The following is a 17,015-nucleotide window of genomic DNA, read 5'->3' as shown; positions in this document are numbered from 1 at the left end:
GCCCCTCCCCCGCTCCTCCCCCGCGCGGAGCGCTCAATGTCGGAACGTTCCGAAGATGACGTCGGAGCGTTCTCGAATCCCGTGTCTCTCGGCTGCTGCTGCCGAAGGAACAGGGAAAAAGCAACAAGAAGGAAGAGCAATGGCGACACTGGATCGCAAAGTGCCCAGTCCGGAGGCGTTTCTGGGCAAACCCTGGTCCTCCTGGATCGACGCCGCCAAATTACACTGCTCCGACAGTAAGAACCCCACCGCCTCCTCCTCCTTTTATTATCCTGTAACCTTTCCATTCACCTAGAGCCACTGGGAAAAAGTGTGTGTGCGAGAGAGAAGAGTGGCCCCCGTGTCCTCCATGCTTTCCCTCTCTCTCCAAATAAATACACACGGAGACAGATCACCAGTGCCCAGGGAGGCCCGGCTGCCAGGGCCGGCCGTCTGTCTGTCTGCCTGCCTGTCTGTCCGTGCCCGGCTCCCGTGGCAGCCCGCGGGGTGGGCTTTCGCAGCCCCACCGTGGTATCCGTGTAAAAGGCTACTCTGTTGCTGCTTGCATAGTTTTTTTGGTACCTATGTGGGCCAGGTAGATGGGAACCCAGACTTGGGAGAAAACGTTGCATTCTCAATTTTTGCAAGATTTTCATAGACAGTATTTATATCGATCTATTTGCAAATAAACACTCTCCCTCCCCCTTTGACTTTGGCTTTTTTTTCCTCCCCCACCCCCTCTTTTTTTTTTTTTTTTTTCCTCATTTTCTCTTTTCCTTTTCTTTTTCATCTGCAGATGTAGATTTAGAAGAGGCTGGAAAAGAGGGTGGAAAAAGCAGGGAGGTTATGAGGCTTAATAAAGAAGGTAAGTGGAGCTACTGGCATTTTAGTGTTAGCATGTGTGGCAGAATCTTCACAGGATTTGGAATATAATGTGAATTGTTCTGCTGGGTACAGAGTGACTAAGGCTTGTCAAAAATTGAGCACGCCCAGGTGACTACTGCTTCATGTTAACTTCTTGCAAAGTATAAATACAACTGGGGGGTACGGGGTGGGGGAGACTGGAAGGCAGAAGTTTCTTGCACTTAAGTGGGAGCCCACGTCAGAAGGTTCTGATGCGTAAAGCCGTTCTCCTGTGGAGTATCACGGCCAATCGTGGGGGGCCAGGATCCCTGAAATGAGAATCGAAGCTCCCTTCACAAGCATTCCAGCCTTCTTATGGGTAAATGTACAAGTTTTAATGAACCCCACATGGTCAGTTGTTCTGGCAGCTACTTCTCCACTCTCCACTGAAAACCATTGTACGTGGCAAACCTTTGCAGCAGGTGACATTTGGCCCAGTTTGCGCACAGTCACAGATAGTATGTGGCAGCCAGGGTTAGGGGCATCCGTATGTGCAGCTCCTTGTCCCAGCTAGTCCCCCCATCTTTGTTTTCCCAGCATGGAAGTGCGTTAGCTGAAATGGGACGCAGTAGTAGATAGGCCATCCAGACTGAGACGTGAATCAGACACACATAGTTGTTGTAAATAAATCACCCTGGTTGTGTGTGCAACTCTGCTGTATGCAGCGCTGGTCTATGGGCTTCTAGTAGAGCAAATCCTGAGGTCACTTTTCCTGAACAAATGGATGGGTTCGTTCAAATTGTAATACACTAACTGAAGTCTTGTAAATGTAATTGGCTGGAGCTGAGGATGGGAGGAAGATGCCAAGGGGCAGAAGAGGTTGGTGGGAGATATTTTTTTAAAGTTCAGGCATTACTAGGCCATAGTTACCCAAAATGATTGGAGCAGAGGCATTTAGCTCCAAAGATCCCACTCAGGAAAGGGGATGTCCCCTAACGACCAACTGAAACCTACTTGGAAAGATGGAACTCATTTTGCAGGTCAGCCCCTATGACAGTTGGTTTTTCTGTGCCCGATCACTTCCTGACCATCCAGCGAGAGGAAAATTTGTGCTTTAGAAAAAAATAACATGGAGGTTAAAATGCATGCATATTCAAGGGCAGCTCTCTAGCATAGTGTTTCTGCTAATTAAGCACTTTGGGAACAAAACATTATTCTAAGGATGTTTGCCTCGAAATATCTTGATGTGGTCTTGACGTGTGTTTAGGATGCGAGAGGGAATGATGTCGAGTGGACATCTTACAAGTGGCAGCTTGTTTGTATTAAATATCCGTGTGTGCTGGCAGTGGGTAGAATCCCTAGAGGTTGTTTGTCTTCACAAACTCTTGAGATCTTTAAACACTTAAGGATTGAGTTATCAGTTCCATGAGAGATGAGAAGGCTGTGAAAACCTTTAAATTGCAGTTGAGTAGAGGTGATGGTATGGCACAGGACTGGCACTTCTCTGGTCCGGGTGATGAGTTGTAACTGTAATATACAACACTCATGTTCTTTCCCCTCCTCCCACTATTTCGAAAGATTCTTTTATTCAGATTTCTTTGCCTCGTAGGAAATGGATTCTTTTAAGGAAAAATGAAAAGCTTCCCTCAGAAGTCACAAAGAGTACATCCTGAATATTATATCCTTTGTCCTGGAGAGGTACAAAGATTTAGCCCCTAATTATATGCATTTGCATTAAGGGCACCCACTGTTCAGTGCAACATGCAGTTGCTGACTCCACCAAAATAGCCACGCGGGGGCTGACTTTCTTTGTTTATAGAGCGGAGTTGGGTGAGCAGGGCCTGGTGGTCTTTCTAGCACATGGCACCGTTTTCTCTCCAGGTAAAATATACATGGGCTAAATGCATATTCTCCCATCATGAGGAATTTAATTGTCGAGATGAGACTCTGTGTGTCAGGGTATTCGGTTGCCCAGGTCTTCTGTAACACTGGTTGCATCGGTCTCTTCATGGGCTTCCATGTTGGAGTCACCACATGGGAGGTCTTGGGGTGGGGGCCTGTGTGATGGTCACTGTAGGACACAGAGTGGCCTGTGTGTGACTCTGGATGTCTGCAGATTTGAACATGCGTGGATTGACCATGATGCTCCTGGCAGTAAGCAGGTCTTGAGGAGATTTGAATTTTAATGGCAATGAATGGATATTCATTGAATGACTATTCAGTGAATGGTTTTCCTGTTGCATTTGTACTACATTTTGTTTATCTGATCATCGGTTGTACATTTGAGTTCCTCCCACTGTTGGGCTATTACGAACAGTGTTGCTGAGAACATTGGTGTGATATGGTGTTTACTATAGACTGAGCTCACAGAGGAACGTTAGACTAGAAATGTGAATTGAGGATCATTTTACCTTTTGCCTCACTGGCCTCAGTTTTGGAAGACAGATTTTTTTTAAAAAATAAACTGATGATTATAATACTATTCCTTCCCCTCCCTCATTCCTTTAACCTTTCTTTGCTTCAGTTTTCTACCTGTCTCAGGTACGAATTGTTAACTGAATGCTTTGAAATCTTCGTAATAAAATCGTCACGTTAGTGTCATTGTTTCATCCAAAATTAGCCAAAATTGTGGTCAAGAGGACTTTTGCAAATCCCTTTGAACCTGGCTAAGCATCACCTGAGTTCACAAGCTGTCTCTACTTCCGGAGTTGGTTGCACTTGCGCTGGTCCTGTCAGAGCAGCATGGGCTGGAAAGAGAGCTCATGGTAGCTTCCGAGTCAGCTTCTGGGGTTCAGTGTGGGCCCTGGGGGGCCTTCCCCTTCTCAGGGCCTGTTCTCTCATCTGTATGGGTCAGGACTGGTACTGAATGTCCTTTCCAGGCCCCCGAGAACTCTGAACCTGGCCTTCTCTCTTGAGATGCACTTGTACCAGACAGGCCGCTTCTAAAGAGACTTGAAAAATAAAATCAAGCCCTCACATTAAAATACCTAACACAACTCCAGCTATATGGAGAATAAGTGGGTATATTTTCTGTTTTTTATTTCTCCGTGGCACAAAGCCCTGCACCTCATCCACAGACGTAGTCTACTACAAGTGGTTGTGACGGGTTCGTAGGCTTTCAGGGCTGCAAGAAAAGAGGGGTCTGCATCCCACGCCCAGGGTTCTGTGCCCCCCGGTGCGCAGTGCCTGGCCAGGCAGAGCGGGTCAGGCTGGCTGTCAGCTTGTCAGACGGGGGTCCTGGAGACCTTACAGCCTCCTCTGTCACCAGAACTGTATTTATGACAGCAGATTCCAAGAAGGCCGTCCTTCTGTGTTAACCTTTTAAAATGATTTTTGTCTCTTAAGCTTGGTTGATTTACCTGAAGATTTTTTTTCAAGCTAATTAGAGAATTGCTCTCTGTGATTTCCGAAGATATTATTGCCTCACCTCAACTTTTTTTATTTTTTAAAGAATACCATTTCATAGATAAGGAGAGAGAGCTCAAGTGGTTCATTATTGTTTTTAACTGTAAAACAGAGATAATAATAGGTCTGTTGTGATAATTAAGTGAAATACACATAGTACGTTCTTAGTAAATTTTTTCATTCTTTTTATTGTTATTATGATTATCGCCGTTATTACAACTATCCCCAATATCATGAAGCTAGTTCTAGAAAACTTTATGATTTAATTAACTTGAATTTTTAACAAATCTGCAATGACAGGAAGGACATACGGGATCAGAAACTTCATTTTTAGAGTACTTTACTATAATTTTACAAACCTAATAATTTGTTTTTAAAAAAATATTTTTTTGCCAAATATGGTAGAACATGGCATGGGAGGCTGAGGCAGAAGGATCACAAGTTCTAGCTCAGCCTAAGCAACTTAGCAAGACCCCAAGTCAAGATTTTAAAAAAGAAAGAAAGAAAAGGGCTGGAGATGTAGCTCAGTGCAAAGGCCCTAGGTTCAATCCCCATTACCACCAAAACTAAACAAATAAGACAAAACCGTGGGCACCACTATTTTTAATGAAGTACAGCTAATGAGTGGTTATTAGTAAGTTTTATTAAAAGTTAAAGAAAAATACTTAGCTTATGGCTCATGGCTAAGAAGAGCTTATACAAAGTTTCACTGAGACTAAGGGTCTGAAACAGAAGTTTTAAAAATGCTTGGTGAGTTGCTTTATCCCTGAGAAAAGCGAGTCCTCACCAGATCCCTGTGGAGTCTGTTGGAAGCCCGCAGTGTGCTTCGGGGCACTGTCTGTCTAGATGTCCCTGCGCATTTTGATTTACGCAGGTAAACTTGCACACTGCTTCCCCTGGAAAACTCCCAGGCCAGTACAACCTCGCTGTGACTGTTAAGAGTTTGCCATTCTTTGGAGGTGCTAGTGGAGCTGGGCTGGAGCAGAGGAGGGAATGGGACATGGGAACACGTTTTGCTCAGGTTCAAGGATCTTGCAGTTTTGGTTGGATGGGAGCAAACTGGAGGGAAAAGTGGGAGCCGCCCTGATAAGACTGAAGTGTTCTTAGAGTCCCAGCCAGGGAAGACAGAGACCAGCCGTGGAGATTTATGAGAAACTGCGTCCTGCTTCCTTTTATCATTACTCGGACAACTCTGTTATCTATGCTAATAGGAGATGGGAAGACACCAGGTCCACAGATTACACAGATAAACCTCATTTTCACCATTAATTTCAGCTTCTTTCTCCATTAAGGTACCTTCCTCCTCTTTTGCTAACAAGGGGCGACATTTGTTCGCTTTGGCATTTCATTATCATCTCTTCTCTCTTCGCTTGCTCAGGGTTTGGAATAGGCAGACAGGACAGATAGAGCAGCTCAAGGTGTTAGGCAGGAAAGATGCAGAGGAGGAAACGTCATGGGTGGGAGGATGCACAAGCTTTACAGTCCCGTTGGACCAATGGAGCCCAGGATGTGCCACCGCCGAGGCAGCGAAGCTGAGGAAGGACACCCAGGAAAAGGCAGAGCTTCTGAAATGCATGTCTCTTTATACATATGAGCATTCCCATGTGCTTGGATTCCCATGTGGAGAAAATGTGCCTCTGGGTTCTTCCAGAACAAGCAGTTAGACAGGACGGGCACACTCTGAGGCTGGGTACAAAACTGCCCCCCATACCAGTTAGATGGTGCCAGGTTCTCACCACGCATCATTCTACCAGAATAATTTTTTTTTAACCTCTTAAGATATAAGCTGTTAAATACATTCATCTAAAAGCTACTTACTTATGTTACAGAATTCGGAAGGGCATACATGACAGTGGAAAGCAGGGCTCCCTTTCAGCACAGCCAATTGCTTGTGTATCCTTCCAGAGATACCCTGTGTGCATTAGATACATGCATAATTCTGTCTTCTTGTTCCTGCATGAATGACAGGAAGCTGTACGCATAGCCTAGTGTCCTGCCATTTCCATTTGTCCTAGAGGGCTGTCCTCACCAGCTCCTAAGGAGCTGCACCTGCTCTTCTGGGTGTCTTGTTTGGTTTTTAATACCTCCTAAGGCTTTCTTGGCCTCCCCTGTTTAAATGGATCCTTCTGCTGTGCAAGTCCGGGCTCTGGCTAGAGCCTAGGAACCGGGCAGTGGAAAGTGCAGCCCCTGCCCTCAGGGCGTTTCCCTCCCAGCAGCAGATGTAGGCATTAACAAAGTCACTGTGATATGGGCTCCAAAAGGGAGACTTGATGTGCTGCTGGAGGGTGTAGCAGGAGGACCTAATTTAGTATGGGAGCTTGATAAAGCCCTCCCTGAAGAAATTTGATTTCAGCTACAACCCGGAGGTTGCGTGGAAGTTGTCCAGTATGGAGCTGGGCAGGCGGACCCAAAGGAAATATGTGTGTGACCACCCGACGTGCCGGAGAGTACAGAAGGTCCTGAGTACAAAAGGTCCAGTCTATTGCTGCAGTAAAGGTGGCAGAGCCGAGGGCGATGTAGGCGTTCTCCCCAGTGGCATCACCCGTACAGTGAGCCAGATGCATCTGTGTGGTAGGGACTGTCCTGGGCATTGAGGGATGCTTGGCAGTGTCCTCTATGCACCAGATTCCACTGGTGCCCCTCTCCTCCCCTCCAAGTGTGGGCAACCAAAAATGTCTCCAGGCATTGCTGAATGTCCCCTGGGGAAGCAGAATCATCCTGGTGGAGACTCACTGGTATAAGGTGAAGCTCGAAAGGTAAAAGCAGAAGAAAATCATTTCTTGGACCGACAGCCCAGATAAATTGGCCTTATCAGCTATTTAAGCAGACCACATGGACTGGGACTGTCCCTTGGCACTGGGGTACATTTGGAAGGGTCTAAAGAGAGAGAAGGCTGTCCCTCGAGGAGCCCTTCTCCAAAGGTTTCCAGGATGACTGCTTCGATCCTTTGTCGTCAGCGGTGACAGTCATAAGATGCAGGTTCTCATTCTGGGTGAGCCAGCCCTCCTTCACTGTGGGGAGAAGAGACCTCAAGGCACCAATTCTGATAATAATGGCATTTATTACTTGGTGGCCCCTGATGTCAGAAGCACCCCACAAAGCATTAAGGATTTCAGTTCCTATTGAAAGTCAGGCTGGAAGTACAACTGGTGCTCTCTGCAGTGTGATTACCCCTGGGAGATGTCTGCAGTAGGGATGGAAACACGGGAGCAGAGCCGCCAGCCACGGGAAGGGCTGCAGGGAGCCTCAGAGGCCGAGGGCTTCTGATCTGTGCACCGTGTGGTGTCACCCAGGACTGGGGGGCCATGTTGACTCCTGTCGTCCCTGCTGCAGAATTGACTTAGAAAAGGCAGGCGGATTCACTTCCGCGTGCTTTTCTGCGCAGGTCATGGGTTAACTTTTCTGTATGATATTTTGCTTCATTCATGACATCCTTCTAAAGTGGACATAAAATGGTAGCAGCCGACACAAGGTGACCTGATCCTAGTCAAATCCGTTTTATATGGGGACCCCACACCCGGAGGCTGCCCAGTGTTCACATCGGGGAATAATGATTGTTCAGTGACTGCAGGAATCAAGTAGAGCTATAATGGAAGGGAGAGGGTTAGCCAGTGGGTTGAACTTTTCCCAAATATTGTAGAAAGTGAGTGGCAGGGTTCGACTTCTTGTGTCTTTCTTCTAAAACTCAGTACAGGGTTCTGCACAGAGTAGGCTGCCAGCTAATGTTTAGCTGTCCTTTTCTTTTCCTTTCTTTGTTTTTTTTGAGACAGGATCTCACTATGTCATTCACCCAGACCTTGAACTCACTATGTAGCCCAGGCTCACCTCAAGCTGGTGGTGATTCTCCTGCCTCAGCCTCCTGAGTGCTAGGCTTACAGGCATGTGCCATTTTCTTACCATCTTCTGTGGCGGGGCTCAGACTACCCAAATAGACTTGAGTTTGGACTCTAAGGCCCTTGGACAAGTGCTCAAGAAGTCCCTTCCTGAAAGTGGGCCTAGGCCAAGGCATAGGAGCCTAAATATTCAGAAGTGTAACCTGGTTCACCCTTTTGCCTCCGAGGAAAGCTGGAATTCTGCTGGGGACTGAGCATTTGTTTTTATGGAGATGCTTTACCCATACAGTTTCATAACACAATTTCACTCGTAAATTTTAAAGAATTGAGTGCTGGAGATAAAAAGGAAACCCAATAAATACTGTCTAGCGCAAGACAAACCGGCACCCAGTCACCATCCTAGGGAAGACAAAACTGAGTGATGTGCTCTTTGAACATAGGAGCGATTATCAGGGTACCTGCTCCTGTGAAGGTTAATGGTGCAAGGACAGACCGGTCACAGGGCGACATAACTCACCCCAGTGCACCCACAGGTCACAGAGGCCTGGGTAGGATGAGAAGAAGGACGCCCATGTGAAGGCGCTGACCGCAAGCAAGTCCAGCACTCCAGAGGTGCGGCAGGTGGTGGAGATGTTCCTAGCTTGGCTATGTTGTCCAGCTCTTTTTAAATGTGCACTGGCCACAGAAGGACAAAAACTACATGGCACCACTTTCAGGTTCCTAACAGACTCGGGGGCTAGAATGGCAGGTATCAGGAGCTGCGGGGAGGGGACAGAGGGTTAATATTTTGTGGGTTCAAAGTTTCAGCCGGGGAAGCCAACAGAGTTCTGGGGATGGGTGGTGGTGATGAATAGACTTAATGCCACGGAACTATGCACGCGCAAATGGCTAAGATGGCAAATTTTGTGTTGTTTGTTTCACTGTGTACACACAAAGTCCATTGGCATTTCAGACTTGCGTGTCATGGAACGTTATTCAAATCTTGCTACTTCCTAGCTGTGTATTAAATTCAGCCTTAACTTCCTCATTTTCAGAATAGTTCTAATAATGCCTGTTAGATTTGTTGTGAAAATAAATGAGATCCTATCTGGCATACAGCAGGCATTCGATAATGCAAGCTTTTGTTAAGACAGTTGCTGCTTTTACCAGGCACTTGGGGCCTCTTCTTTGCCTTAGCAGAGCTGCTACTTCCAGAGGACAGACTGTGTATGTCCTGGCTGCTCTAGGAGTGACCCCAGGTCAAAGGGCATCTTTTATCAACACTTCGACCCTGGATCTTTAAGGATGATAAGAATGAGAACAAAAGGGGTCGGACCTGAATCCCTGTACTGTTAGTTTTCAAGAGTGACTCCCTATCAATGCTTTCCAAAGTGTGGTCCTTCTGGAACGCCGTTGGTGCACGCTAGGCACGTGGTACCACAGGCCCCCGGCTGTGGCTGTCCTGTCCAAGAGGGAAGTGAAGCAACCAGGAACTGGTACTTCCAATGGGCAGTTCTGTGGCTCTGGTGAGCACTAGTTGGAGAGGCAGATGTCAATGCACAGAGATTCTGATTGCAGGGTCCGGCTGGGAAGTAGTAGAGCTGGGTTTGAGCCTGGAGGCAGGCTGATTCCAGAGGCTGGACTCTAAGCGTGAGGTCTGCCATTCTGGGACACGGGGGGACTCAGGCAAGACCCAGACACACAAACCCATGGTTAGGAGGCTCACGCAGGCTGTGGAACATGCGCAGCTAGCCCCTCCTGAGTGTCGTGCCCAGACGCTCGGCCTGCCTCACCCAGTGCAGTGTGACCAGGACCGCGTGTCCTTTCATTGAAACGGGGCACAGGGACTGACTATCCTCCCTCTGTGTGTCTAAGCCCTTGGCCCACTGAGGGGGCCCTAAGTGCCCCCATTCAGACAAAGCCTTTCCATCCGGAGGCCCCAGCAAGGCCCCCTAATGGGAGCCTCTGTGGTCAGAGGGCTGGCCTTAGGGAATTACAGGAGCTGATGCAAACTCTTCCTTTTTGGGAGAAGGTGTTAGCAAAGATGGTTGCCAAGCAACTCCAGGGCATCTCTCTACAGTGATGATTTCTCCTATCTCCCCCTTTTGAACATCTTGGAGGCTGCTGTTCATTTTCTCCCAGCTTGGGGTTGTTAGTATTTTCATGAAGGGTGTGCTGCTTTGGATGAAGGAGTGGAGATGGCTTTTCAATACCTGCCTCAATCAGGGGTCGTTTTGATGTTGATGTGCCTGCTAAGTGGGTGTGAAAGTCCTCTGCCTGCTTCCGCCACAGCATGCCCTACTTGTCACTGGCTCTGAGGGGCAGTGATAAAGATTCTTCAGACTGCAGTGACTGAGAGAGTCACTGAAGGCATCTCCCACACGAGGACAGGGCCGTGTGGCAATGCTCAGTGCCTGTGACTGGATTTCACCTGCTGTCGTTAACCAGGGCACTTGGGCATTTTATATGGGATGCCCTTGCTACTCCCAAAGGAGCTAGCATCCTCTTTCTCTCTCCCTGGCTCAGAGACCAGGGGAGTCCTTGACAGCGCCACTCCTTTTGTATTCATCGCCTCCTCTGTGAGGGGTTCCAGGTGCCCCCTGCCCTGTCGGCTGGGGATGTGATTCTGGTGATAAGGGCCAGGCCCCTTTCGATACCGCAAGTCAGGATCCTGCCCCAGCCTGGCAGGAAGAAAGCGAGGCAGTGTGCTGGTCACTTCGAGGTAAGCTGGGCTTACTCCCATGTCTCCACAGCCCAGACCCTGAGGCCTCGACCGCCACCATGGCATCCCTCCTCTGTATCTTTTGCAAAGGACAAGACCCAAAGAGGCCTCGGGTGCAGATATGGGTGCTGCTACTTTCCAGGGCTGAGACACAGGACTGAAAGGCAAAGACAAACCAGAAAATAATAATCGGGTTTAAATAGATTAGGGGCTTTCTGCTTTCCGAGTGAAGTTATTGGGGGGCCCCTTAAAAAGCAGACAGCCCTAGAGCTTCCTGACAACTGTGTCAGAAGTTTCAGTGGCACCCACTTGCACGCCCTTTCTGCCAGCACCTGGCACCCTCCTGTGCCTGTCTGTGGTCCTGCTGTGTAGTTACCACTGCCCTAGCCATTCTCTCTGCCACCGTTGTGCCGTGTCCCCCGCGGGCCTGACCACCCGCACTTTTATTCTAGTGGATCAGTCGGTCTCCCTGCCTCTACCTCCCTGCACACCACTTCAAAATTAATCTCCCCTAAATTCTTATTTATCACACTGTTCCATAAATGAAAACCTTTCATCGCTTCTCCATCAGCCACATTAAAAGCAACCCATAAGTCCTCTGCGCCTCAGTCCTTTCACAGCATGTCGGGGCCCCGGTGCTCATGGGGCCTGGGTCAGCTGTGTCCCCTTCTCTCACACGTTTCCAACTCTAACAGCTTCCCCTCTACTCGCCACATGGCGGGGCCCACATGCTGGGGACATGGTCCCTCTCTGTCAGGCCAGACAGCTTGGACCTCTGGGACCCTGTGCTTCAGGCTGTACCCACCATGCACTTTGGTCCCCAGACCTTACAGTTCCTCACGCTGCCATAGCCCTTTCTATGGCCTCCCTGTGTCTTGTCTTCACACATGCATGAGAATCTTCTGGAAAGGGCACAAGGAAAGAGAAACTGTAATTTCCTTTTCTCTTTCCTGAGTTATCTTTCATCCAGCAGACTGCTACCATTTGGCTAAGTATCAAATTCACTTTTTAGGTATGTTTCTTGATATGCCTTTTCTTTTTTTCCTTTTTATTTAATCTTGCTAGGTGAAATAACTGAATATTTGCCTCTTAACCGTTTGTAAGTGGATAGTTCAGTTGTGTAACCAATCTCTGGAAATCTTTGATCTTCCTAAACTGAAACTGTACCCATTGAACGTGTTCCCTTTTGTATTTTCACCTTAGAAATCAGTCTGGAGATGACCCACAGTTTCTTTGATTTACCACCTGATATTTTGAGGTTGTTGAGATTCTAAAACTTGACAGGCCTCCTGAAATTTCTGTTCCGATAGATATTTGGAGCCACAGTGTAGAAGGGACCAGCTTAGTTTAGATGTTAACCCTGGCATCCTCCTTGTATTTCTAGGTCTGCAGAGAAGATGTAGCAGAAAAGTGCTTCTATGAGAGTCCAGAATCACAGATACTTTTGTTTTTTATTATTTTTGTGTGGTTTTGGGGATTGAATCTGGGGCCTTCTCACTCAATTACATCTCCAGCCTTTTCTTTTAAAAAGAATTGTTTTATGGTGAGACGGGCAGGGTCTTGTTAAGTTGCGCAGGCTAGGGTCCAGCTTTCGATCCCTGTGCCTCAGCCTCCCAAAGCCCTGGGATTACAGGTGTGTGCTGCTCACTCAGACACTTTTGAGCAACCTGAAGCTCCTCATTTAATATTTGGTGGTAACCCCTAACCCTGCACCTTTGTTTGGGCCCTTCCAACTCAAAACTATATTTTTACACATACAGTAAGCTGAAATAATAGGATCATGGGCACCTGTGTATGTGACCATAATCACCACTTAGAATAATATGGCAGTTCACATTTTGTCATGTTTTCTTATAAAGATATATATCTATTTATATGTAAAGATGTATATGCATACATGTTGATAAAGTTGGAAAATAAGTGGTGGACATCGTGATACTTTGCTCCTCAATACTTGTCACTTTGTCATATTTTAACTGTGTTACCTTCAGCTATTCACTTAGGTTTTTGGAGCCTCATCTTATATAAATATGTGTATGTGTTTGTTGAACTATTAGGTAAGTTGCAAACAGTTTGACACTTCACCTCTAAATGCTAGAGCATATATCCTAGAACTACAGACAGTTCCCTAAACTAACAGCAATTCTCCGGTATCACTCAATATCCAATTTACATTCAAATTATCCCAATAGCACCCTCCCCCCAAATGTATAGCTGCTTTTCCCAAGCTAGGGTCTTGTCAAGGTTCATGCCTTGCATTTGTTTGTTATGTCTCCCTCACCACTTTTAATCTAGAATAGTGCTCTCCATCCCGTAAATGTGTATACACGTTATGTGCATAGCTTTCTGTATGTACATATATAAAACATTGCCATTTAGAATTGCTCACATTCTGCCGTCTTCCTTGTGGTGTCAGGTACCTTGTTTTTTCTTTTCTTTTGGGGGGGGCATGTTATTTTTATTACTAATATAGACTATAGCAGGTGATAATATGACATTACCTATGGGCAAGCGGACTTCTTCAAATTGAACTCCACGTTTAGAAGATAATCTGCCCATCTAGTTACGGACAGTTTTGGACTAACCCAGCCTCCCTTATGCAGAGTCAGGTATAAGTAAAATTAACAGAATGCAAGAGCAAAGGATGGTTTGGGTTCCCTGAAGAAAGCACCAAATCCAGAAAAAGAGAAAGGATGTGGTTAGGCTACAAGTGCTCGCTGTCTCCTCCAGATTCACCAATTGGTTATGCTTTTGAGGGGGGTGGATGAGGGTTGATTTTTCAAAGCTATAGCTAAAGTCTTAATTAGATTTAGGCCCAACATTTTGGCAAGAATATGTGCCTGGTGACTGAATGTTTCGTCATCCTTCTCATTAGGAACACACCATGGCAGGGTGCCCCATTATTAGATATCGATCACTTGGGAAGGTGGTGACCAGCTTTCTGCATTGCACAGATGTGTTTCCTTGCTGTAACTAGCATGTTATTCCGTGGGTGATGTTTTGGCACTAAGTGAATATATCCTCTTCCCCAGCAGGAAGTTTTCTGGTACCCTGTTGGCACCCATTGCTGGCCCTGGCCTGGATGCGTCCTTTATTTAAGGGGTATAGAATAATCATCTTCAAATTCTGTCATTCTGTTCTACTTTTCCTGGCTAACATTCTCCTATAAAGACTTGTTTCTCACCAAGAGGCTGCACTACTTACTGTTTTCAGTTCCTTATAAGAAGGAGAGGAAAGCTTTTCCCTTTAATTGCCAACTTTCAGAATGAGAAGTCAGACAACATGATTCTTAGGCCAAGGAGGAGCAGGATTAAGGCCTGACGTGCTCGCATTTCAGGAAGATGCACGTGTAGTGGGAAAACCCATCATCAGCAGAAAAGCTTAGCATGCGCTTCAGGAAGTTGAGTGTGATCCAATCTTGGTTGGTAGAGCATGAGTTTAAAAACATTAGAAACATGATCCCACACACTCAAAGGACCCTCTACTTTAAACAGCTTCCCACCGGCTTGAATGACTTTCCCACTGGGCGGCATGGGACAGCCATGCATGTACGGCGCAGTCATGAATGTGTTGACGTGGGGAAGGAAGAAGATAATTACACTTCAAATAATCCGCCCTCCCCCTTCCATCTGTAGCCCAGTGTTTACCCTGGGCCAGGTGAACCTTGAAGTTAGTGTGCAGGCTGCGGTGAGGGAGGCCCTGCAGGTTGTGAAGCCAGGGCAGGGCTTCCTGCCCCACTCGGCAGAGTGAGCACCCAGGATGTGGAAGACACAGGCGAGTGGGGTGTGAACCCTACAACCACTCTCATCCAGGAACTCACCACAGAGTGCCCCAGGATCTCTGATGCTGTGGAGAAAGTGAAATGGGCCTAGTGCCTTGGTGGCCAGGGAAGAAAGAGAACTTTGGTCTGGGGCCGGTTGGTGTGGGGACACAGTGAGGGTGTGGAGTAGAGGCCTCATATTTGAAGAATGCATGAATGAATGAATGAATGAATGAATGAATGAATGAATGCTCTGTGCAGCAGTGTAGCTGGCAAGTATACAGACGTTCAGGCTATTCAGTCGGAAAGAGTGTAGGCAGCAACCCAAGGGCTCTGAGTTCTCCAGGAAGTTGCTTTTGGAAAACACCTGACAAGGTGCCATTAATCCAGATTCAGGATTAGTGAATTGGTTCATTATTGTTCCAGCTGTAGACACACTTGGTGCCCAACTTTTGCAGTGAATTTCCAGGAAACAAGACCTTTCTTTTTTGCTGTAATGTCTGTGTGGATTTTGCTTTCTCTGTTCAGGGCTCTAGGGGAAGGGTTGTTCTGTCTCCCAAACACACGTTTGAGGTCTTGCTTCCCAATTCATTCATAAGTTTTTTTCTATCACAGTATCAGGCTAGTAAATGTTTAACAACTGTCTCTCTAAAAATTTTTGCACACTTATATGCTTATTATAAATTTTATTGATGAAAATGGTGCTTAAGCTTGCATGGTAGCACACACCTGTGATCCCAGTACTTGAGAGGCTGAGGCAGCAAGATTACGGTGAGTTCGAGGCCAGCCTGAGCTCCATAGCAAGGCCCTGTCTCACGCACACAAAAAATGCTACTTAGCATACAACTTACAAATAATGAAACATTTAAAACTATTATAAGTGTCATATAATCTGTAGATTCTACAATATTTTTGTTTATTTTGCCAAATTCTTGCATCCTGTGGCCAACCCAAGATTGAATTGACAAACAAGTATAGATCCCACATAAGTATTGGCTGATATTTTCATCTCAGTCAGCAAGATGAAAGTGAAAGAACAAAGATGCATGTTAGAGCTCTATTTGACTGTCGGGTCATGAGTGACTTCCTCGCTGAACTGGGTAATGGTTTCCGAGTATACTGAGGGACATGCCCACATTTCTTTTGATCTATTCACAGTGCAGCCATAGACTTAGTAATGTACTTTTAAATTTAATTTGGGTTGTTAAAATTTTCTCCATCACGTCTTTAAATCTAGATAATAAACAATTTCAAGCCCTGACTTGTAACATTTAGCAGTTTCTGTAGAATAAACTCTCTCACCCGCCACATTTCAAGGTGTCACTGTGAACTCAGAGTTGGGAAGAGATATATGTGCCTCAGCACTCTTGTTACATAGATTTTCATCATACAGATACAGTTGCTGCAAATCACTTCAAGAACAGGAGTCAAAAACCCATGGCCACTGGCAAAATCCAGCCTGCAGCCTGTTTTTATAAATAAAGTTTTATTGGAACGTGGCCATACTCCCTAATTTACATATTGTCTCCGGCTACTTTTGCAGTACCATGCCCCAGTAATGTTATTGAGACCCTGGTGCTCCAAAGCCTAAAATATTTACTGCCTGGTTCTTTCTGGGAAAAGTTATCAGCTCCTGCTCAAATCATAGATAATATGTATAATAGTAAAATGAAGCAAGATAAATAAGAGGTAATGAGTTTTGAGGATTCTTTTTTTTGTCTTTAGTAGACTTAAATTGTAAGCTTATATCGTATAATTTTTGGTAATTTAATAATTAGCTCACCAAATTCCTGAAAATGTTAATGATCCCCTCCTGTGAACTCTGCAAGCCGGCTTCTGCTTGTACCAAGGATCTCAGTGGTGAGTGCCAGAGATGAAGCTGTCACTACTGGGAAGAAGCACTGACAATCCCAGATTAGAGGGGGAGCCGCAAGGAGGAGGGTGTGAGCTACTTGAAACTGTGGTCTAATTGTCCATAGAAACCAGAAGAAAGCAATTTTGAGGTTAGTTTTCATATGATGTTTTTTTTCTCTCTTAGGGTCTGGGGTTTGTTTTGGTTTTGCAAATGAGTTTTCTTCCGAGCTAATTTAAAAACTCAGTACAGCATGCTTTTCTTACCAAATTCTGTGAGCATCTGTCTTGGGCCCATTTAGCCCCTGACAGATGCCCAGCCGCCTTTCCAGCCGCCTTCCCAGCGACCACAGGCATTCTGAGTCCAGAAAGGCCGCTTCCCGGAGCTGGGCCTGGGCTGGAGGAGAGCTGGGCCCACCGGTTGCGTTTTGCTGGGGTTTTCCTTGCCGCCATTTCATGCCGGTTGCCTTTGAATGGATTACAGATGGTCAGAAAAAGACTTCTTGGCACAGGGAGAGGACCCGTCTCCAGCGCTTTGTGGGAAAGGATTTATAACAGGATGGCAGATTTTGCCTACCAAGAATGGGCCTGGCTGCCGCAGCCTGGTGGAGGAAAGCAGCTGCCTGAGGATCTGGGGCTGTGG

At 46.4% G+C, this 17,015-nt stretch overlaps 1 protein-coding gene across 11 annotated transcripts in view; it reads left to right on the top strand.

Annotated features, from left to right (window-relative positions):
• Positions 1 to 55: 55 nt before the first annotated feature.
• Positions 56 to 17,015, top strand: part of Atxn7l1 (ataxin 7-like 1) — a 224,167-nt gene continuing 207,207 nt past the window's right edge. For 9 of the 11 annotated variants that reach the window (XR_001232727.1, XM_005377256.1, XM_005377255.1 and 6 more), the window contains exons 1-2: positions 56 to 236; positions 776 to 844. Coding sequence is in view for 10 of the 11 variants with exons in the window: in XM_005377256.1 (XP_005377313.1) it covers positions 56 to 236; positions 776 to 844 (250 nt within the window). In the remaining variant the exon portion in view is untranslated. The remainder of the gene's footprint in view (positions 237 to 775; positions 845 to 17,015) is intronic. The other 2 variants (XM_005377252.2, XM_013510530.1) reach the window with 2 other exon arrangements.

This window comes from Chinchilla lanigera, unplaced genomic scaffold (genome assembly GCF_000276665.1).
Source record: "Chinchilla lanigera isolate Chin_1 unplaced genomic scaffold, ChiLan1.0 scaffold00009, whole genome shotgun sequence".
Lineage (NCBI taxonomy): Eukaryota > Metazoa > Chordata > Mammalia > Rodentia > Chinchillidae > Chinchilla > Chinchilla lanigera.
This window is presented reverse-complemented; position numbering and strand designations above follow the sequence as displayed.